The sequence below is a fragment of the Aotus nancymaae genome, unplaced genomic scaffold (assembly GCF_030222135.1).
Source record: "Aotus nancymaae isolate 86718 unplaced genomic scaffold, 86718_ANA_hifiasm-v0.15.2.pri h1tg000016l, whole genome shotgun sequence".
Classification (NCBI taxonomy): domain Eukaryota; kingdom Metazoa; phylum Chordata; class Mammalia; order Primates; family Aotidae; genus Aotus; species Aotus nancymaae.
The window spans coordinates 69,746,392-69,769,170 of record NW_026988428.1 but is presented as its reverse complement, the minus strand read 5'-3'; the positions used below and the strand labels follow the sequence as shown (position 1 = coordinate 69,769,170).

At 47.5% G+C, this 22,779-nt stretch overlaps 2 protein-coding genes and 1 long non-coding RNA gene across 10 annotated transcripts in view; 1 reads left to right on the top strand and 2 right to left on the bottom strand.

Annotated features, from left to right (window-relative positions):
* Nucleotides 1–2,397, bottom strand: part of TEX52 (testis expressed 52) — an 8,391-nt gene extending 5,994 nt beyond the window's left edge. Inside the window, 3 exon segments of the mRNA XM_064377539.1 lie at nt 211–251; nt 253–762; nt 2,326–2,397. Coding sequence (XP_064233609.1) covers nt 211–251; nt 253–762; nt 2,326–2,397 — 623 coding nt within the window.
* Nucleotides 1–5,782, top strand: part of LOC135275422 (uncharacterized) — a 14,930-nt gene extending 9,148 nt beyond the window's left edge. For both annotated transcript variants that reach the window (XR_010343040.1, XR_010343041.1), the window contains one exon: nt 4,961–5,782. This is a non-coding gene — a long non-coding RNA (uncharacterized LOC135275422). The remainder of the gene's footprint in view (nt 1–4,960) is intronic.
* On the bottom strand, nt 3,094–22,779 carry FOXM1 (forkhead box M1). Of its 7 annotated transcripts, none has more exons than XM_012452593.2 (9): nt 22,525–22,779; nt 18,771–19,319; nt 16,797–16,948; nt 13,575–13,766; nt 11,283–11,411; nt 10,577–10,621; nt 9,930–10,002; nt 9,568–9,743; nt 3,094–5,090 (listed from the first exon to the last, which is right to left on the bottom strand). In XM_012452593.2, the coding sequence occupies exons 2-9, from the start codon at nt 19,270–19,272 to the stop codon at nt 4,071–4,073; spliced, it is 2,289 nt and encodes a 762-aa protein (XP_012308016.2). In that variant the 5' UTR covers nt 19,273–19,319; nt 22,525–22,779; the 3' UTR covers nt 3,094–4,070. The 7 variants fall into 7 exon arrangements, with proteins under 7 accessions (XP_012308016.2, XP_012308017.2, XP_012308018.2 ...); XM_012452594.2 differs by having other exon boundaries at nt 9,930–9,999; XM_012452595.2 differs by having other exon boundaries at nt 16,797–16,945.

Genomic DNA, 22,779 nt, shown 5'->3' with positions numbered 1-22,779 from the left:
CCCCCAGATTTTAGTGAAATGTCATGTCTCCACTCTCTGTCCTTCCCTTGTCTCTACCTTGTCCTTCCAGCTACACTCAGAAGAGTTTGGTTTTCAGATGGCCAGAGGCGGGAAGGACAGAGTCCCTGGCTAGAAACAGGAACCCAAGAGAGGGAGGGGTCACCTGGGCAGGGCAGGCTGGGTGGGCTCCCTGAGGAGGCGCTGTCTTACTTCTTGAAGTTCACTGGAGGCCAGATGTTGCCCTGGGCATCTTAGTGGAGGAGCCCTTGCCTCACTCCTCAACTTGAGCTTCTCCACCTCTTTCAACTCCTTCACTGTCCTGAAAATCGCCTGCTTTTTCCTATTCATGTCCACGAATGTGGAGTAACAGTGGATGAAGGTCAGGAAGCTCTTTTGCCCCATGCAGGAGGAAGGGGGGATGGGGTGCTCTGCGGGGAGACGTCTGTGGGCCTTGGAGTCGGTCACCCAGCGCCAGACATTGCTATCGTAGGGCCTGTCAGGCCGGGTGGGGAAGGTGGCAGGCAGACGGCCCACATCGAGCCACGTGTGAAAGCCCCAGGTGTGCTGGGTGGCACCCTTCCAAGGATGGATGAGCCGCCGCCGCACCTTGGACTTCATATCTGTGCAGGGCGGCAACTTCAGGGCCAGCTGGTGGTAGGCTTGCCGGGTGAAGCCAGGGAACTCCCAGGATTCACCGGGGAGGAAGAACTCACGCTGAGCCCACGTCTGGGAGGGCGGGAGGTTCTCACTGGCTCGGACCATCTAGGGAGACAAAAGGGAGCCTGGGGAAGGTTGTGTGGGCAAGGGCGCAAAAAGCTGGACAAGGCACTCTGCTCTCCTTCCCAGGCACAGCCTCCTCCAGCCCAGGATTCTCATCAGGACACAGAAGGCCTGGTGGGGCCACATCTCCGTCTCTCTCCTACCCAGCGGAAGTTATGGCTACTCCGTATCATTCTAATGTATCATTCTCATGATCACTCAGCTTTTGCTCTCTTGCCATTGACCATATTTTGGCTTTGACTTCCCCTCTTCTGTGCTCAGCTTTCGCTCTTTGCCTTCACCTCCCTCCTCCATTCTGGCGTCCCCACATTCCCACCCAGGAACTGGTGCTCTTTAGAAGGCACATCAGGCCAGAGGTAATCATGAAGGGAAATGCCCCTAGCATGCCAAGGGGGCAACCCACCTTCACTTGCTCCTGGTCTTGGTGACATACCAGAAACCTCCTTCCCCAGAAAATAGGGCCAGGTGTTTTCCCATCCCAGACTCCTCTCAATACTCGTTTCTCTGTCATTGACACTCTCCTCTCCTCCCACTCCTCATTAAAATGCTAGTATAGAAAACATCTAGAATGGCAGCTCCTTCCCCTTTCTGCACCCTGCCCCTGTGAAATAAACAGCAGCAAATGCATATAGACACTGTGCAAATACTTGTACACATCTTATTTAACCCCCACAACTCTATGAGCAAGTATTGCTATTGTGCCCATCTGAAAGATGCAGAAAGCAAGACACAGTGAGGGCAGGTAACTCTTGCAGGGTGCTGAGTGCCTGAGTAACAGCTGGGACTTAAGCTCTCTGTCTGTGCTCCTGCTTGGCATACCATGCCGTGTGAAATGAAATGGCCTTGGCGCAGTGCCTGACTGCAACAAGAAGTGTCTCTCTCTTTTTTTTTTTCCGTGAATTTCTCCTCAGAAAAGAAGTGTCTCTTTCAAAATACTTCTCCCTCCTATTCATCCCCAGGGACATTTCTTTTTCTTTTCTTTTTTTTTGAGGTGGAGTTTCGTTCTTGATGCCCAGGCTGGAGTGCAGTGGCGCAACCTCCGCCTCCAAGGTTCAAGTGATTCTCCTGCCTCAGCCTCCCGAGCAGCTGGGATTACAGACCCGTGCCACCATGCCCAGCTAATTTTGTATTTTTAGTAGAGACAGGGTTTTACCATGTTGGTCAGGCTGGTCTCAAACTCTTGACCTCAGGTGATCTGCCCTCTTTGACCTCCCAAAGTGCTGGAATTACAGGCGTGAGCCACTGTGCCCGGCCCCAGGGACTTTACTGATTGCAAAAACCCACCTGTTTCTTGGGCTTGGTCCCCTAAGTCATTTCTGTAAGAACATCCCAATGGGTGGGGCTGGGAGATGTGACATTAGCCAGGCATCTCCTCTCTGTTCTGAGCTCCGGGTTCCCAGTGTCACAGCACAAAAAGTGGAAAACAGCTGAAAATGTATGGGCCAGGCAGTCTGCTCCCCAGGAGAAAGCCTGGCCCACCATAGGGGACAGCCTGTAGCCCAGTGGGGTACAAAAAGGTAGGCAGCAGAGATGGCCCACCCCTACCTGCAGGAATGGTTCTTCTACATGAGGTGGGTGACTTGGCCCTCTGAGTGATCTTTGCTGGTTACTGGCCATTCTTCTGGGGTTCAGAGCTAGGAGGATGGCTTTATAGGGAAGCCCTTTCTGGCACCATTGTTTACTCCTAGGGTTGCTATGGTAACACTACCTAAGTAGTGACACAGAGAGGAGTCCCTCTCCTGTTGCTGGAGGCTCTTTTGTCCCTTGGGCCCCTGGCTGCCCTTCAGGTGAGACAGGCAGGGGATAGGGCTCTCTTCAAATTCTGACTGCAAAAGATGGAAACAGGAACTGCTGCTGGGCAGAAAGGTAGGGCAGGCTGGCTCCCAGCCTCAGGGTAGGGATGGCAGTTGGAATGAAGCACGTGTATCTGGGCCCATCCTGCCTTAATGTTCAGGGGGCCCTACCCCTTGTGAGCTTTTCTCTTATTAAGGAATACCCAAAAGGCCTAAGTTAACCAGCAGGCCCAGAGGTCTCAAGGAACAAGGTCGGAGATGACAGGGAAAAGAGGTCAGCTGTGCAGGACTAGCACTGGGAAAACTAGCAATCTGTGTTGTGAAATGTGTGTGCCTGTGCAAGGGGCAGGAAGGAGGGGATTCCCTCTCAAGCCCTTTGTGTGCTCCACATGCTTCTCTGGGTTAACTTGAGGGCTTGCCTCTTCCCTATCACCACTGTCTCCATTAACACCCTCTTCCTTTTCCAACCTCTCCTTGTTCCTTAGGAGTCAGACACCAACAAACCACAGAGGCCAGCATGTCCACCCTGGCTTTTATTGAGTAGGTAGTTACAGTAGTGTTCTCAAGCCGGCTCACACCCATGAGGTCAGCTGGGGCCTAGGCTGGCTCTTTGCAAAGCTGAGGGGCAAGATAAGGAAGTCAGGCAGGTCAGAGGCCCTTTCAGCCTTCATAAGCCTCCACCTGAGTTCTCATCAATGCTAGTCCCCTTGGTATGATTAGGGACATTGTCAGAGAAACATCTAATGGTACACATCTAGGCACCCACACTCTGCTTCAGTTGCATCCATCCTCCCATCCCAATTTCAACTCCTGACCCAATATAAAAGACCTTTCTAACCAGGATGTCTTCTTGCAAGAAAGCTGTCTAGGAAACATGGGGAGGTGGCAGGGAGGGGCAAAAAGGATTCTGGCAAGCAGATCCACTTGTCTGGTGCCCGCAGTAAAGAAACCAAGATCCAGGTACCTTGGCCTGGAAGAAACCGTGTACTGCAGGTCCTCCCTTCTCTTGGAACTAAAAGCAAGGAACAGAAGTCAACTGAAACTCCTGGTCATCCCACCCACTTTCTGGCAGTCTCTGGATAATGATATAAGGAAATAAGCTTACATTTATAATTAGAGGATAATTTGGAGAATTTACACTATTTACAAGGGCCACCCTGCAAAGATCAGGGAAGGTGAGAGATTGCTGGGCACAGAATGGGAACAGGCTGGGGAGTTCCTAATGTCTTTTCACCATTGCCTTTGTCGTTCCCACCCTTCAGCTCCTGGGAGGGACAGCAGAGGAATCAGATTCTCTTGGGCAGCATAAGGTCCCAGCAGCGACTAGGGTGTGACTGCTACCTTTGCATAATCAGGCAGCAGGGAGCTAGGAGTAGCAGAACAGTCTCTGCCTGCTGTCCAAACTCAGAGGCTTGGGGTGCAATGACCCTTGGACTGCCCAGTCACAGGAGTGCCCAGGGTGGTGGACAGCTTGAGCACAAGGGAAAGGGCAGGGCTCTACTGCAACTCAGGAATGAGTTGGGACCAGTTGATGTTGTCAGGGCCCAGTGGGTCCTCCTCCAGGCCAGGGAAACTGATGTCCAGCAGGATCTTGCTGAGGCTATCATTCATTGTGTCCAGAACTAGGCCTTCTGTTAGAGAACGATTGGCTGCAAGGCCAGAAACCTGTGGCTCCGGGGAGCCTGGCTTGGGGACTTCCATATCTGAGGGAGAAGAGTTGCCAAAGGGGTTGGAGGCAAGGTCTAAGTGTTCTGAACTGAGGAGCCTTTGTGGTGAGGGGGGAACGCTTTTCAGTGGGGTGGTGCTGAGATCCATCAGCCCCAGGGGGTCAGGCAGGGGGCAAAAGCCACCCTGGGGGGTTTGTACTGGGCTGAAATTCAGCCCCCCTACTCTGGCTGGGGGCGTGAGCCTCCAGGATTCAGGGGTTCTGGGGAGGACAGATTTGCTCGGGGTGGAGGAGATGGGCATTGTTTCCTTAATAGGTGTCTTAAAAGGTCCTCCCTCTTCCTGGGGGTAGCTGAGCTGGGAGGCAGGCTCAGAGGAGTCTGCTGGGAATGGGAGCTCTGCAGCCCAGCGGGAAGTACTGGGCCCCTCTGAGAAGAGCAGCTCTGGCTCATCTACACAGGGAGGCATTAGATGCTGTTTCCTCCGAGACCGGCTCATTTCCCTCCTCTCCCTGTGTTTAATTGCAAGCATTTCTGAGACACACCGGTTTGGGGACCTGAGCCCACTGTAGGACTTCTTGGGTCTTGGGGTGGGAGATTGGGACGAATCCTCCCAGGAGGGAGAAGATTCCTCTTTGAAATATGGAGCTGGGGAGGGCCACTCTTGCAAGGGAGGGCTCTCCACTTTGATGGGTCTCACTAAGTGTGGCATTTCCTCCCCAGGCTGGATTTCTTCCTCCTTGATAGACTGAACTGGAAGCAAAGAAGACAGTCCTTCTCCAAACAGGAGTTTCTCCTCTTTCACTGGTCCTGCAGAACGAAGAGGAGCTATCCCCTCCTCGGCTAGCAGTACCTGAAAGGGAAACAGAGACAAGGTGAAAGGGAGCTCTTGCTTCAACCTGCATTCACCAGACAGGACACACAAAATCACATTTGCTACTGATCTTCTTTATGTCGTTTTATAAAGTCTTAAAATGCTGAAAACCTGGAGCAATTAAAAAAAGAGTCTTAAAAATCTATTAAATATGAAAATGTCATGTATGCTGAAGTTGGTACTTCAATTCTGGGAGTAAAAGATGAGAGTATACAGTATGTACTGGCATAATTATAATAGCATTCATCTGAGAGAAAATAAAATTGCATGCCCATCTTACACTGTAGACGAAGATTTAACACATGAAAATTAGGACCTTAGGCTGCTCTGATGGTATCGGGAAGGGACATTATTGTCACTAAAGTTGGTACACAATCCCCCCAACTGCTAAATTTGACTGGCTTAAAAAAAAAAAGAAAACCTTAAAACCATACAAATCCTGCAAGAGGATCTAGGAGATTACATATACAATCTGAAGGTGGAGTGACCTTCTTAACCAAGATTGGAAACTCAGAAGCTGTAAAAGAGAAGAGAGACATTTGACTACATAAAAATTTAAGATTTTACTGTGGCAAGAGGTACCATAAACAAAGTTAAGAAATAAACAATGCCTGTAATCCCAGCACTTTGGGACACTGAGGCCAGTTTGAGACCAGCCTGAGCAACATAGCGAGATCCCATCTCTACAAAAAAAAAAGTTTTTTAATTTGCTGGATGTGGTGGCATGCACCTGTAGTCCCAGCTACTTGGGAGGCTGAGGTGGGAGGATCACTTGAGCCTGGGAGGTCAAAGAAGGATGAAGTGAGCCATGATTATACCACTGCACTCCAGACTGAGCAACATAGCAAGACTCTTGTCTCTAAATAAAATTGAAAAAAAGAAAAGAAATAAACAATAGAGGTAGAAAGATATCTTCAGCGTAAAAGACAGAAGGTTATTATTTTAACAACAAAGAGCTCTCACAGTGGACCAGCAGGGTGGCTCATGCCTGTATTCCCAGCACTTTGGGAGGCCGAGGCAGGCAGATCACCTGAGATCAGGAGTTCAAGATCAACCTGGCCAACATGGCGAAACCCCGTCTCTACTAAAAATACAAAAAATTAGCTGGGCATGGTGGTGTGCACCTGTAATCCCAGTTACTTGGGAGGCTGAGGCAGGAGAATCGCTTGAACCCAGGAGGCATAGGCTGCAGTGAGCCAAGATTGAACCATTGCACTCCAGCCTGGGCAACAAGAATGAAACTCTGTCTCAGAAAGAAAAAAAAGATTAGCAGGGTGTGTTGGCACACACCCGTAATCCCAGCTACTTGGGAGGCTGAGGCACAAGAACTGCTTGAACCCGGGAGGCGGAAGTTGCAGTGAGCCAAGATCACACCACTGCACTCCAGCCTAGGCGACAGAGCAAGACTCTGCCTCAAAAAAAAAAAAAAAAAAAAAAAAAGAGCTCTCATGTATTGATAACAAAACCTGAAAAATGGGCAATGTCCACAAATAAGCAATTCATATAGAGGACAATTTCAAGCCACCAAATATAATGACAAGATGCTCAGACTTACTGATAAACAAAGAAAGATAAAATTAAACTAAGAGGGTAATGGGTGCACCAAAATCTCAGAGATCACCACAAAAGAACTTAACTCATGTAACCAAACACCACCTGTTCCCCAAAAACCTATGGAAATAAAAAATTTTAAAATAAATAAATAAAATAAAACATTTAAAAAATTAAATTAAACAAGAAGATATAACCTATACACATTAGATTGGCAAATATTAAACAGACTAATAGTACCAATTGCTGGAAAAGATATAGATCTTATCATATATTGCTGGTTTAAACATGACTTATCACAGCTTTTTTGTAAAGCAATATAGCAATATTTAGTAGAATTTAAAATACAGTCTCACCTAGCAATCTCACGTCTGGACTCTATTCCAGAGAAATGAAAGCACTAGTAAGAGAGATCCTTGCAAACATATTTATTGCAATATCATTCAGCAAAAATTGAGAAACAGAATGTGTTCACAAACATGGAATGGCTGAAAAATTTATGGTATAGCCACATCATGGAATATTATGGACATTAGAAAATAATGAATTAGAACTCTGCCAAGTGATGTGGAAGAATTTCCATGAAGTATTGTTGAGTTAGAAAGAGACATGTAGCCGGGGGCGGTGGCTCACACCTGTAATCCCAGCACTTTGGGAGGCCGAGGCGGGTGGATCACGAGGTCAAGAGATCGAGACCATCCTGGTCAACATGGTGAAACCCCGTCTCTACTGAAAATACAAAAAATTAGCTGGGCATGGTGGCGCATGCCTGTAATCCCAGCTATTCAGAAGGCTGAGGCAGGAGAAATGCCTGAACCCAGGAGGCAGATGTTGCGGTGAGCCGAGATCGTGCCATTGCACTCTAGCCTGGGTAACAAGAGCAAAACTCTGTCTCAAAAAAAAAAAAAAAAAAAAAAAGACATGCAGAGAAGTATATACAATACGATCACATTTTCAATGTTCTATGTGTTATATGTGTACATATAAAATGGCTATCACTATACACGTATAACTAAGAGCATGGATAAAATATGCTCTTAGTTATAATATACATGTATAAAGCATATTAAATTATCAACATGTTATCTCAGAAGTAGAGGTGATGAGGGTGAAGGTAGGGTGGAGAGGGGAGCCAAAAAGGAAAGGGGAAAAGAAAGCTACTGCATTAAAACCAAAACAAGTGTACATGCTACAACCACATTAATGCATTTATGCTAAATTATGTATGCTTTGTATAATTGTGCAATATATTTATTGATTTATAATGTATAATTAAAGAAAATTTTTTTTTTTAGAGACAGGGCCTCATTCTCTTGCCTAAACTGGAGTGCAGTGGCACGATTATAGCTTATTACAGCCTTCAACTCTGGAGCTCAACTAATCAACCTCCCAAGTGGCTGGGACAACAGGTACAGATAAAAATGCCTGGCTAATGGGCCAGGCGTGGTGGCTCACGCCTGTAATCCTAGCACTTTGTGAGGCCAAGGTGGGTGGATCACCTGAGGTCAGGAGTTCAAGACCAGCCTGGCCATAATGGTGAAACCCCACCTTAAAAAAAAAAATAAATAAAAAATAAGAAAAAAAAAATGCCTGGCTAATTAAAAAAATTTTTTTTGTTGTTAGAGACAGGGTCTTGCTTTGCTGCCCAGGCTGGTCTTGAATTCCTGGCCTCAAGCGAGCCTCCTGCCTTGGCCTCCCAAAATGCTAAGATTACAGGTGTGAGCCACTGTGCATGGCCTAAAATATTTTATAAAAAAATAATTTTCCTGACTAATCTGGAAAAAAAATTAAAATAAATAAATAAATAAATAAAAGCAAACCCAAGTCACTCTAAACTCTAGAGTCTCCGTGAGTCTTCCATCTCCCTGAAGGGGATTGGGGAAGCCCTTACTCACAAAACTCTTGAACAGCATTAAGTGCAAATTTGATAGCTGATCCAAGTTTGCTCTGAACTTACCCTTCTCACCTTCCCTTCAAGCTAGACCAGTGACAATCAAGCAGGGGTGATTCCCTCCCCACCAGGGGACATTTGGCAATGTTTGGAAGCATTTAATTGTCACACCTGGTGGGTGCTACTGGAATCTAGTGGGGAAACCAAGGGATGCTGCTAAACACCCTTTAATGCACAGGACAGTCCCCTCCATGGAATTCTGTAGCTGTAAACATTAATAGGACTTACTTGAGAAACCCTGAGCTAGTCTGACCTAGTCGCTCTACTACTGCTGGGTACAAACTCCATTTCCTGCCTCCATGGCACATTGCCCATTAGCATGCTGTCTCCACACCTGTTTGCTTACCCAAATCTACTTTTTTTTTCCCCTTTTTTGAGACAGGGTCTCACTCTGTTGCCCAGGCTGGAGTGCAGTGGTGCAAACAGGGTGCACTGCAGCCTCAACCGCATGGGCTCAAGTGATCCTTCTGCATCAGCCTTCTGAGTAGCTGGGACCACAGGCATGTAATACCACCCTGGCTATTTTTTTTGCATTTGTAGCAGTGACTGGGGTCTCGCTATGTTGCCCAGGCTGGTCTCGAACTCCTGGCCTCAAGCAATATTGCCACCTCGGCCTCCCAAAGTGTCGGGATCACAAGTGTGAGCCACAGCATCCAGCCTCAAATCCACTTCTTTCTAAGGCTACCTCCCTAGCCCATCTACCACAATCGCCCTTGTCTGAATTCTTACAAACTCATCAGGTACTTACGGGCCTTCTGACACCACTTATGTTGTAATCCAAATACCTTTTTAGCTTTTCTAATGGTATTACATTTCCCTATGTTTTAATGCCTTGTCTATCCAACTAGATTTATAAGCTCTAGAGGAACACTTATCAGAGTGCTTTGCAAAGTGGAGGTCCAACATTTTTCATTGGCCAGAATCTCTCTTCAGAGGAAAACAGAAAACACCCACCTTGGGGGCGATGCGGACTCGCTTGCTATGGCGGGCGAGCTCTGAGCTCATGAGGGAAGCCGCCAGTGGCAATGGCACCTTCACCGAGGGCTGCAACACCAGTGGCTGGTTCACCGGGAACTGAATAGGCACCAGGTATGAGCTGACCCGTGGTAGTAGTGGCTTCATCTTCCGCCCTAGGAGGAAACAGGAGAGATCAGGAGTAGTGGGGAACGGAGTACACCCCTTCTCAGCCCCAGGACCTTTGCTCTGCTTCTCTGGGCTCAGATCCCTTTGAGGTGGGAACAGAATCCTGGAGTCTGGTTCCCTAAAGATGCCCCCAGAACAAGGACCAGGCCTGAGACCCGCTCTCCCATACTAACGTGTGCCCAGGGGGAGTTCAGTTTTGATGGTCACGTTCCGGCGGAGCTCTGGATTGGGTCGTTTCTGCTGCTGCTTGTGGCAGATGGGGAGAGAAAAAAAACCTGTGTTAATAAGGTAAGGAGGGGATGGCGAAACCTCACCGGCTGTTTTGGTGGTGTGTGCTTGAGTTAACCGACAGCCCAGAGAGAGGAGGCCAACCTGAGGGGATGGACGCAGGTAAGCAGTCTCCAAAGCTGTGGTTAGTGGGTGGCCTAAGACACATGATGGCAGAGTGGAACTACTGCCTCACCCACATGTCCTCAATACCCTTGGAGGATGCCAGAGCAGGTAGCTATATGCGTGGCAAAGAAAAGCCAGGCACAAAAGTGAGCAAACGAACTGCCACCCATGGGGCTGGGACCACACGCTTGTGGCTGCTGCAGCCCGTTCCCCTGCTGTGCCCCACTCTGCTCAATGTGCCCTTGTGATGCCTGTGGGAGGGGAAGGAAGTGTGCCCGAGCCTCAGAGTTTTCTGCTTCGAGGGCTGGCAATCACATGGCTATAGGCTCCCTTCCCCATGTCACATCTTGTCTCTGTCCACGAAAGCCATGCTGAGCAGTGAAAGGAAAACAAGGCCAAGCCCGGAGCCAGAGGGAAAGAACCTTACTGATTCCAAGTGCTCGGGCAATTGTGGAGATCCTGGGTCCAGTGGCTGGTGGCGGCCAGGCATTGTGGGAGAGAAATGAGATGAAGTTACCACCAATATGGTCAACTGACCAGAGTGGGAAAAACACCTATTCCTGACACCCCGGACAACTGTCCCTCCCAAGAGAATGATTACAGCTACCAGCAGCCTTATGGACACTCTGAAATACCAAAATAGCTTCTTTCTGAAAAGATGTTCTGGTAGCTCAGCTTCTGATCTCCAGCCTAAGGAAGGGCTTTTTTAGAGCAAGCTTTCCCAGACTTTCTTGTAAGAATCACCTGAGATGCTTGCTAAAAATCCAAATTCCTGGGCCCATCCCAGAAGCACTCAATCAAGAGCCACAAGAGAAGGGTGTGGGAAGCTGTGTTTTAACAATGTCCCAGGCAATTCTCATTCACAGGGAAGTTAGGAAAACACTGCCCTTGGAAGCCCTCTCTGTTGGATCAGGACAGCCCTCTCTTTGCTCTGGTTTGGCACAAAGATGTGTCATTTGGTATTTGTCAACTGTACTTAATTCAGCAGGTTTTGTGCAAGTCACTACTTGGCTGGCTGGCTTCTAACTCTCCTCTGATCAAATGAAAGCATCACTAGGAGAACTTGTTGCCTTTTAAGATGGCTATGATGACCTCCAACTTAGGCCCTATTTAGAGGAAAGCAGGGCACTCACCTTAAACACCTGGTCTAATGTCAAGTAGCGGTTGGCACTGGGGTGAATGGTCCAAAAGGAGACCTTGCCATTGGCGGACGTCTCCCGGACGAACATGTCATGCAGGGAAAGGTTGTGGCGGATGGAGTTCTGGAAGAACAGCAAGAAAACTGGTCATCAGCTACTTTAGACTACTTTAGATTCAGAAACATCACTCTTCAAACACAGGGGGAAACCAGCCTCAGGCCCCTCCCACTGTGCTCAGCATAGGCTTCGTCTGGTGTCTTTGCAGCCCTGCCTCTTGGCAACTCTGCTGACAATCCACACCACAGAGCTATCACCCTCAGCCCATAAACCCACCTATTCTATGGGAATAAAGACTGACAACAACCTCACATTGTGGTAAAGAAAAGACCTGGATATTGGGCCCGGCGCGGTGGCTCACGCCTGTAATCCCAGCACTTTGGGAGGCCAAGGCGGGTGGATCACGAGGTCAAGAGATCGAGACCATCCTGGTCAACGTGGTGAAATCCCGTCTCTACTAAAAATACAAAAAAGTAGCTGGGCATGGTGGCGTGTGCCTGTAATCCCAGCTACTCAGGAGGCTGAGGCAGGAGAATTGCCTGAACCCAGAAGGCAGAGGTTGTGGTGAGCCGAGATCGCGCCATTGCACTCCAGCCTGGGTAACAAGAGCGAAACTCCATCTCCAAAAAAAAAAAAAAAAAAAAAAAGACCTAGATAGCTGTCAGAAGCTAGAAAAGCAGAGTGAGACCTGGCAAAAATATATCAAAATCCCCTCTACCAAAAATATAATTAGCTGGGCTTGGTGGTGCACACATGTAATCCTAGCTACTCAGGAGGCTGAGGCAGGAGAATCACTTGAACCTGGGAGGCAGAGGTTGCAGTGAGCTGAGATCATGCTACTGCACTCCAGCCTGGGTGACAGAGTGAGGCCCTGTCTCAAACAAAGCAGCAAAAAAAGAAACTAGGAAATTAAGGCTGGGTGTGGTCACAGTGCATTGGGATGCCAAGGCAGGAGTACTTGAGACTAGTTCAGAGCAGCCTGGGCAACATAGTAACCAGCCTGGGCAACTGCCTCTCAACAACAACAAAAAAAAGTTAGCCAACTGTGGTGGTGCACTTGTTATCTCAGCTACTTGGGAGGCTGAGGAGGGAAGAACTTGAGCCCAGGAGGCTGAGGCTGCAGTGAGAATGAGCCAAAAGGCAACAGAGTGATACCCTGTCTCAAAACAAAAAACAAAAAACTAGGAAAGTAAGCTGATGTAAGGGAGTGAAGTTAAGAGTTCTATCATGAGGGGCCAGGTGTGGTGGCTCATGCCTGTAATCTCAGCACTTTGGGAGGTGAGGTGGGTGATTCATTTGAGGTTGGGAGTTCGAGACCAGCCTGACCAACATGGTGAAAACCCATCTCTACTAAAAATACAAAAAAATTAGCCGGGCGTGGTGGTGCATGCCTGTAGTCCCAGCTACTCAGGAGGCTGAGGCAGGAGAATCGCTTGAACTTGGAAGGTGGAGGTTGCAGTGACCTGATATCGTGCCATTGCACTCCAGCTTGGGTGACAGAGAGACTCCGTCTCAAAAAAAAAAAAAAAAAAAAAGAAAGTTCTACCATGAGGAAAACAAAGCACACTTCGCTTGGAATTGAGCACCCATCAGAAGACCTCATTTGTGGCTCTGACACTGACCAACTGCGTGAGCTACGCTGACTCCCAGGCATCTGTGTTTCCATGGATGAAGTGAAAGGAAAACCCCTGCCCACTAGAAATGGTATGTGATGCTATAGGAGGTGACATCTTGGGTCATGAGGCTCACAGACAGCATTCTTTTTCGTTTTTACATTTTATTTTTATTTTATTTTTTTTAAAGACAGGGTTTCACTATGTTGGTCAGGCTGGTCTTGAACGCCCGACCTCAGGTGATCCGCCCGCCTTGGCCTCCAAAGTGTTTGAATTACAGGCATGAATGAAAACAATCGTTTTCATAAAACGACTTCACCACTCTAGCTGCTGGTATCTAGGACTGCTGTTGAGTGTAGCAAAAAGTGGGCTTGAGTGTTACATTGAAGACTCTCCATGAACTTTAGGTAGTAACAGATGAAGTGGGTAAAGAGCCCTTTTTAATGATTTTGCCTGAATTCAATGATTGAGTCACAGCCCAAAAGATGCATTTGTGTTTATCGTTCTAGCATCCTTTGCACTTAACTGCTGTCCCAGATACAAACTGCAGCACAGCACTGGAGACAGACTGTCAGGCCGGATTGACCTTGATTTTGGTTGCATTGGGACATATTACCTTCCAGCCTGGCTTGGCAATGTGTTTAAAATAGGGAAAGTGGTCCTCAATCCAAGTATAGATGTCTTTCAAGGTCATGCGCTTCCTCTCAGTGCTGTTGATGGCAAATTGTATCATGGCCATGTAAGAATAAGGTGGCCGCTCAGACACAGAGTTCTGCCAGGACGTTGATGGTCTCGAAGGCTCCTCAACCTGAGGGTTATGAAAAAGTGAATGACATGACAGAGTTCATGAGAACTATCCCCAACCCAAACTATTGAAGAACATCTCCTAGAGAAACCTTAATTCCATAGGACTGTACTAGAAACAAACTCATCTTAGAACACTGTTTCATAGAATAAAATTTTAGGGTTGGGAAGGATCTTGGAGATGATCTAGCCTAGTAGCCTAGACCCTAGCCAATAAGAAACTGGTTCTGTCATTATTCATTTTGTTGAATTTGGAGAAAATCCAGTCCCTTCCTGTTGAAATTTCTCATGAGAGTTTGAGTATGTACTTTGATCCTCAAAGCATTGATGTTACACTAACACCATGCCCATTTTTCAGACTTGTGGGTCAAGAAACCTAGGTCTTAGTCTCATTTTCATTCCTGATGTGTTGTGAATAAACCCATCTAATTTCTTTTTCTTCTTTTCTTTTATAGAGATGGAGTTTCGCTCTTGTTGCCCAGGCTGGAGTGCAGTGGTGTGATCTTGGCTTACCACAACCTCTGCCTCCCAGGTTCAAGCAATTCTCCTGCCTCAGCCTCCCCAGTAGCTGGGATTACAAACATGCACCACCATACCCGGCTAATTTTGTATTTTCAGTAGAGATGGGGTTTCACCATGTTGGTCAGGCTGGTCTCGAACTCCCGACCGCAAGTGATCTGCCCGCCTCAGCCTCCCAAAGTGCTGGGATTACAGGTGTGAGCCACTGCATCCGGCCCATCTCATTTCAATGTTTGTATGAGAGAAACATTCCCAAGAGTATGAGTCAGACAGTGAGTCTGTAAAACATACAGTTAGCTAAGTTTTAGGCAAACATCTGATCATTCACATTTTTTTTTTCTTTTTTGAGACAGGGTCTCACTCTGTCACCTAGGATAGAGGGCAGTGGCCAGATGGCTCATTGCAGCCTTGACTTCCCAGGCTCAGGTGATCCTCCTGTCTCAGCCTCCAAGAAGCTGGGACTACAGGAGTACACCACCATGCCTGGCTAAGTTTTTTTTGTTTGTTTGTTTTTGAGACTGAGTTTCACTTTTGTTGCCCAGGCTGGAGCGTAATGGTGTGATCTCAGCTCACTATAACCTCTGCCTCCCGGGTTCAAGTGATTCTCCTGCCTCAGCCTTCCAGATAGCTGGGATTATAGGTACCTGCCACCATACCTGGCTAATTTTTTTTTATATTATTAGTAGAGATGGGGTTTTACCATCTTGGCCAGGCATAAGCCACTGTGACTGGCTGGGTTTTTTTTTTTTTTTTTTTTTTTTTTCAGTATTTTTACGAGAGACAGGGTTTTGCTCTGTTGCCCAGGATGGCCTAGAACTCCCAGGCTCAAGTAATCTGCCTACCTTGGCTTCCTACAGTAATGGGATTACAGTTGTGAGCCACTGTGCCTGGTCCCATTTACATTTTTAAAAATTGAGATATAACTTTCTAAAGCATACAATTTTATGTACACAGCACAATTAATACATTTTCACTTTTTTTTTTTTTTTTTTTTTTTTGGAGACAGAGTTTTGCTTGTTCGCCAGGCTGGTGTGCAATGGCACAATCTCGGCTCACCGCAACCTCTGCCTCCTGGGCTTAAGCAATTCTCCTGCCTCAGCCTCCTGAGTAGCTGGGATTACAGGCATGCCCCACCATGCCTGGCTAATTTTGTATTTTTAGTAGAGATGGGGTTTCTCTGTATTGGTCAGGCTGGTCTTGAACTCCCAATGTCAGGTGATCTGTCTGCCTCAGCCTCCCAAAGTGCAGGTATTACAGCCGTGAGCAACAGTTCCTGGCCAAATTTTAACTTTTAAAGATTGTTGAGCTGGAGAATATTATCCTACGCTATTTAATGCAGGAACAGAAAACCAAACACTGCATGTTCTCACTTATAAGTAGGAGCTAAACACTGAGCACTCATGGACACAAAGAAGGGAACAACAGACACCAGGGCCTACTTGAGGGTCGAGGGTGGGAGGAGGTGGAGGGTGGGAAGGTAGAAAAACTACCTAGCAGGTACCTAGCAGGTGCTCACTACCTGGGTGACAAAATCATTTGTACACCAAACCCCAGTGACACACAATATACCCATGTAACAAACCTGCACATGTACCTCCGAACCTAAAATAAAAGTTGAGGAAAAAAGAAAATAACGACTGTTGAATGTATGATTAACAGATATATACAATAGAATCTAGATGTGTTATATTGGTAACTATGGAAAAAACAAACCAACCAACCCAGACTACACAATTAGGTTAGATCAATTTTGACTGCTGGGGAAGTATTTAAAATTCATGTCTAGGCCATACCTGTAATCCTAGCACTTTGGGAAGCTGAGGCAGGTGGATCACTAGAGCCCAGGAGTTTGAAATCAGCCTGGGCAACATGGAGCAATCCCATCTCTACAAAAAATACAAAAATTAGGTGGGCATGTGATATGCACCTGAGTCTCAGCTACTCAGAAAACTGAGGTGGGAAGCTCGGGAGGTTGAGGTTGCAGAGAGTCGCGATTGCACCATTGTACTCCAGCCTGGGCAACAGAGCAAGACCCTGTCTCAAAAAATATATATACACATAAAAAATATATATATATACACACACACACACACACACATACACACAACTATATATATACAACTTTATCTGCTATTAATATTATATCTTCTAATAAAATTACCTTATTATATTATATTCAATTCATACTGTTGGGAGGCACCTCTAAAGTCCAAGTGGATTCCCAAAGTGAAGACCTCTTAATCATTTCCTGAATACCTACTAAGGGCAGAATACTAAACTCAGTGCTGGTTGGAATACAGTGACCAAGAGAATCTGCCCTCAAGGAAATTTCACAGACTGAGAAGAAAAGATCCCAGGCAGAAGAGTAGCTCAAAAGTTATACAGAATAGCATGAAGTGGAGAGCTAATACCAGAACTTGGAAATTCTGGTCCATCAGGCCACTTGATCCATTTTCCTTCCTAGGAATTCCCTGCACTGGTTCTGATTTCTTTAGTGAGGGACAGAACAGTTCACCTTAACCTGTCTCTGCTCCAGGTGACAATTCTCCTTTTCCTCCATCTCTTGCTTGATGCTGCAGGAGCCCAGTCCATCAGAATTCATGTTTCGAAGCCACTGGATGTTGGAGAGGCTATTGTTGATAGTGCAGCCTGCTGCCTCACCACCTGCTAGAGGGAAAATAATCCAACACCCCACTTAGCTGCCTCATCAGATGCCCCGTATGCCCATCAGAATTGGTGGCTAGCAGGCTGGGTGCAGTGGCTCACGCCTGTAATCCCAGCACTTTGGGAGGCCGAGGTGGGTGGACCACCTGAGGTCAGGAGTTCAAGACCAGTCTGGACAACATGGTGAAACCCTGTCTCTACTAAAAATACAAAAAATTAGCCGGGCATGGTGGTGGGCACCTAAGTCCCAGCTACTCGGGAGGCTGAGGTAGGAGAATCACTTGAACCTGGGAGGTAGAGATTGCAGTGAGCTGAGATTGCTCCATTGTACTCCAGCCTGGGCAACAAGAGCAAAACTCTGTTTCAAGAAAAAAAAAAAAAAAGGAAGAAGAAGGAAAATGAGATCGGGCACTGTGGCTCATGCCTCTAATCCCAGCACTTTTAGAGATCTATGTGGTTGGCTCCATTGAGCTCAGGAGTTCGAGACCAGCCTGGGCAACATAGTGAGACCCCTTCTTTCTTTATTTTTTGAGACCCCTTCTTAATAAAAAAAGAATAGCCGGGCGCGGTGGCTCAAGCCTGTAATCCCAGCACTTTGGGAGGCCGAAGCGGGTGGATCACGACGTCAAGAGATCAAGACCATCCTGGTCAACATGGTGAAACCCCGTCTCTACTAAAAATACAAAAAATTAGCTGGGCATAGTGGCGCGTGCCTGTAATCCCAGCTACTCAGGAGGCTGAGGCAGGAGAATTGTCTGAACCCAGGAGATGGAGGTTGCGGTGAGCCGAGATCGTGCCATTGCACTCCAGCCTGGGTAACAAGAGCGAAACTCCGTCTCAAAAAAAAAAAAAAATAAATAAATAAAAAAAGAATAACAACTTTTTTTTTAATAGAAAAGTTTTTTTTTTTTTTTTTTGAGACGGAGTTTCGCTCTTGTTACCCAGGCTGGAGTGCAACGGTACAATCTCGGCTCACTGCAATCTCCGCCTTCTGGGTTCAAGCGATTTTCCTGCCTCAGCCTCCCGAGTAGCTGGGATTATAGACACCTGCCACCATGCCCAGTTAATGTTTTATATTTTTAGTAGAGACAGAGTTTCACCATATTGGCCAGGCTGGTCTCAAATTCCTAACCTCGGGTGATCCACCTGCCTTGACCTCCCAAAGTGCTGGGATTATAGGCATGAGCCACCTCACTAGGCCAAGAGTTTTTTTAAAGAAAGGAAAAGGATTTTTACTTTCTTTTGGGTCAATGGAAAGGATAAACAGAAATAATAAATCCTTTTCCAACATAAAGAAAGCAATAGAAATGCTAAATTATAATTGGAACCCTTTCAACAGTGCCCAAAGGAGCTGGGTCAAGCTTTCAGGATGAAGACAACACTTTCATTGGCTCAGGCTAGATGCCTGATTGTTTTGTTTTTGATTTTTTTGAGACAGAGTCTTGCTCTGTCACCCAGGCTTGAGTGCAGTGGTGGGATCTCAGCTCACTGCAGCCTCATCTTCCTGGCCTGGGTAACATAGTGAGGCAATTCTCCTGCCTCAGCCCCGAGAGTAGCTGGGAATACAGGTGTACGCCACCACCCTAGGCTAATTTTCTTGTATTTTTAGTAGAGACGGGTTTCACCATGCTGACCAGGCTAGTCTCGAGCTACTGACCTCAAGTGATCCACCCGCTTTGGCCTCCCAAAGTGCTGGGATTACAGGCGTGAGCCACCATGCTCAGCCAGATGCCTGACAGTTGCAAGCATCAAGACAGACTACAGACCTTGCCACTAGAGAGGAAAGTCTGGGCTCCCTCACCCCTTTGCCTGGAAGACCACATACCACAGCTCTCCTGTTTCTGCCCACAAAGGGCTCCAGGTGGTCTAGGAAGATTTATATCCGTAGTTGCAGGTTTTGGTCCCAAGGTCTCCATGGTCACTTCTGTCCTTTTGGCATCACAGCTGGTTTGGATTTGAGGCTGGAGTCTTGGAGGCTGAGTTGGGGCTCCCCCACAGCTGATAAGGATGAATTTGTTGGGCCCACTACTGCCACTCTCTTTTCCCTTGGCAGTCAGTGCCGTGATGATGCTGTGGATATTGGCATTGTTGGGGATGGCCACTACTTGGGTGTTGGGCATGGTGGGGTGGTTGATAATCTTGATCCCAGCTGGAAACTTGCAAGAGCTGGACTCTGCCACTTCCTTTGAGGCCTGTGCTTGACTAGGCTCCTGTTGGGCAGGGGATCTCTTAGGTTCCTCCTCTGATGTTTCACTTGGGCCATTTTGAACAGGAAGGGGCAGCCGCCGTCTTTTGAGAATCAATGGCCGACGGGGGCTGGTTTTCATTATGAATCTGTGTTTTCACTCTCCATTGAGAATCACAAGTGTGGACCCTGGAAAATGCAAAGAGCAGCAAGATGTCAGAGATTTTTTAGGCTGAGAAGAGGTTCTTTAAGAGAAAGGTGCTCCTCTTCCTATGACCAGGAACATGAGCTCAAAGGCAGAGGTGAACACTCCATGGACTTTTGTAAAGACCTCAGATAATGAGATAAAAATTGCTAAAATTACAGCAGACAGAAGCAATTCAAATAAAATTACAGCAGACAGAAGCCTACTATAATATAAATAGATAACTTGCAATGACTGTACAGACAGCAATGGAAGATGCTAGAATAGAGAGCATATGGTAATTAGGAGTCCTGACAAAACTCTGATCCCATAATCCATTCTAAGATAAAGTCTTTTAATTTTTTTTTTTTTTTTTTTTTTTTTTTTTGAGACAGAGTCTGCCTTTGTCACCCAGGCTGGAGTGCAATGGCACAATCTCAGCTCATTGCAACCTCCACCTCCTGGGTTCAAATGAGTCTCATGCCTCAGCCTCCCAAGTAGCTGGGATTACAGGCACCCACCACCATGCCTGGCTAATTTTTTATTTTTAGTAGAGACAGGGTTTCACCATGTTGCTCAGGCTGGTCTGAAACTCCTGACCTCAGGTGATCCACCCAGCTCAGCCTTCCAAAGTGCTGGGTACAGGCATGAGCCACGCACCCAGCCAGGCCTTTTAATTTTTGTGTTACATTGTAAATAGGACCAGTGCAACAGAATCAGGGAAGAAAGGCACACTGTACTATTGCCACACCACTGGAAAAATCATCTCTAGTTTACAAGACCTCACATAAAATGGAAACCTCTACTCAAGGCCCACGTAAAGTTGTGCAGCTTGCGCACTGAACAACTCTAGAGGGTGACATTTATTTCCCAGGCTATTATACTTGCTCGAATTTTAAAAGAATATGTTTTCTTTTACAATTTGTACTATATTTATCCAGTGGCATTTTAGTACTTGCACATGGCTACATATATTTTAACTTCCTAAGCATGCCACTTCATTAATTTCTTTTCTAGAACTAAGACTATAATCCTTGCCTCCTTACTACCAGAATGTGCTATCATCAATACACTAAGGTGGTTCTGAAATGCTAACAGTGTAGCCTTTTTTTTTTTTAAGCCTTTTGTTCAATTTTTTTTTTTTTTGAGACAGAGTTTTGCTCTTGTCAGCCAGGCTGGAATTTAATGGCGCGATCTCAGCTCACTGACACCTCTGCCTGCCTCCCAGGTTCAAGTGATTCTCCTGCCTCAGCCTCCTGAGTAGCTGCGATTACAGGCGTACACCAACATGCCGGCTAATTATTTTTTAGTAGACACGGGGTTTCACCACGTTGGCCAGGTTGGTCTTGAACTCCTCAGGTGATCCACCCACCTTAGCCTCCCAAAGTGCTGGGATTACAGGTGTGAGCCACTGTACCCAGCCTTTCTTTTTAATTTTTTTTTGAGATAGAGTCTTGCTCTGTTGCAAAGCCTGCAGTGCAGTGATGACATCTCGGCTCACTGCAACCTCCGCCTCCCGGGTTCAAGCGATTCTCCTGCCTCAGCCTCCTGAGTAGCTGGGATTACAGGTGCCCACCACCATGTCCAGCTAATTTTTGTATTTTTAGTAGAGATGGTGTTTCGCCATGTTGGCCAGGCTGGTCTAGAACTCCTGACCTCAGGCGATCTACCCACCTCAGCCTCCCAAGGAGCTGAGACTACAGGTGTGAGCCACCACACCCAGCCCGATTTTTAAAATTTTTTTGAGATGTTGTTTTGCTCTTGCTGCCCAGGTTGGAGTGCAATGGCACGATCTTGGCTCACTGCAACCTCCATCTTCCTGGGTTCAAGTGATTCTCCTGCCTCAGCCTCCCAAGTAGCTGGGATTACAGGTGTGCACCACCATGCCTGGCTAATTTTGTACTTTTAGTAGAGATGGGGTTTCACTATGTTGGTCAGGCTGGTCTCAAACTCCTGACCTCAAACTTCTGCCCACCTGGGCCTCCCAAAGTGCTGGCATTACAGGTGTGAGCTACCATGCCCGGCCCTTTGCTGATTTTAATAGATACATGGAATATTCTACTATTAAGCAAGCTTGTATAATTCTATTTCATGGAACTTTGGGAGACAGAGGAATTGGCTGTCTCTCTCTCTCTTTTTTTTTTTTTTTTTTTTTTTGAGACAGAGTTTTGCTGTGTTGCCAGGCGCCAGGCTGAAGTGCAGTGGTGCGATCTTGGCTCACTGCAACCTCCACCTCCGGGTTCAAGGAATTCTTCTGCCTCAGCCTCCCAAGCAGCTGGGACCACAGGCGCACGCCACCATGCCCAGCTAATTTTTGTATTTTTTAGTAGAGATGGGGTTTCACCATGTTGGCCAGGATGGGTTCGATCTCCTGACTTTGTGATCTGCCTGCCTCGGCCTCCCAAAGTGCTGGGATTACAGGCCTGAACCACCGCGCCCGGCCTTGGCTGTCTCTTTTTTAGGACACTTGTTGTCTCCCTGAAAAGCAACTGCACTTTTTTGACATTTGCCGTCTGCATAGAGTTCACAGGCCCTCCACACCTCTACCTTCAAATCTGTTTTACTTTCACCTCATATCTTTCCAGGCCTCCCTCTCTCCCCACATCTATCAGTAGATACTGTTCTTGTTCCACAGAATATCTAAGTCTTAAGTTTCTCTTCTACTTCCTGACCAACTCTTACTATTATTGCTGACACTTTCTTGCCCGGGAAACTTCCAGAGTGGCTCCTCTGACCCATCCCCATCCCGAGCGGGGAAATCTTGCTACATTCTCAAGAACCAGGAGAAGGGCCCTGGCCAAAGGGTAAGATGGAGGCAGTGTTGCTTAGTGGTGAGAGAGCCTGGGAGCAGGGGAGTGTGTACGCAGGTTGGTCTTTGACTCAATATAGTACAAGCTCAGTCTTCATCTCAGCCACAGTCGGCCTAAGTAAGAAAGTAGGTCACCCCAGCCCTCCCAAGGCTGTGGGCAGGGTGCAGAGGTCAGACTTCAGGGAAGGCCAAGGGGCGCTTTAAGTAGTGAGAAGGCCAAGGCCAGGAGGTTGGATGCAGAAAAAACTTGCACCCTGGCTCAGACCTTCTTCCCGTGTGGCCCAAACCTCCACTCGTGGCCCGTGCCCTGCCGCTAGACGCCCTGACCTCCGCACCCGGAGGCCTTGCTCCCCGCCTGTGCCCAGGCCAGGCCTGGGACTCCATTCCTGCATCCCGCTCACCTCCAGACTGCAGTCGCCGCTGCCGTTGGGCCGTGGCTCCGAAGGCGGGCTCCGGGCCCCTCCAACCTGGAGGCCGAGCCCAGACCCCGGACGGGGACTCGCACCGGACCGGCCGGGTCCCCGGCGGTGCGGGCGGGGTGGGAACCCCGGGGGATCCCGGGAAGGGAGGGGGTCCTGGGCCGGGGCCGGGGGTGGGGTCTGGCACCGGAGCTTTCAGTTTGTTCCGCTGTTTGAAACTGGCGCCGGCGGAGCGTT

Coding starts and splice junctions, on each gene's coding strand:
- FOXM1 (XM_012452593.2), bottom strand. CDS start 19,272: ATGAAAACCAGCCCCCGTCGGCCATTGATTCTCAAAAGACGGCGGCTG. Junction 13,767..16,796: donor TGGAGCAGAGACAGGTTAAG/GTGAACTGTTCT, acceptor CATAACCCTCAG/GTTGAGGAGCCTTCGAGACC. Junction 10,622..11,282: donor CATTAGACCAGGTGTTTAAG/GTGAGTGCCCTG, acceptor GGCCGCCACCAG/CCACTGGACCCAGGATCTCC.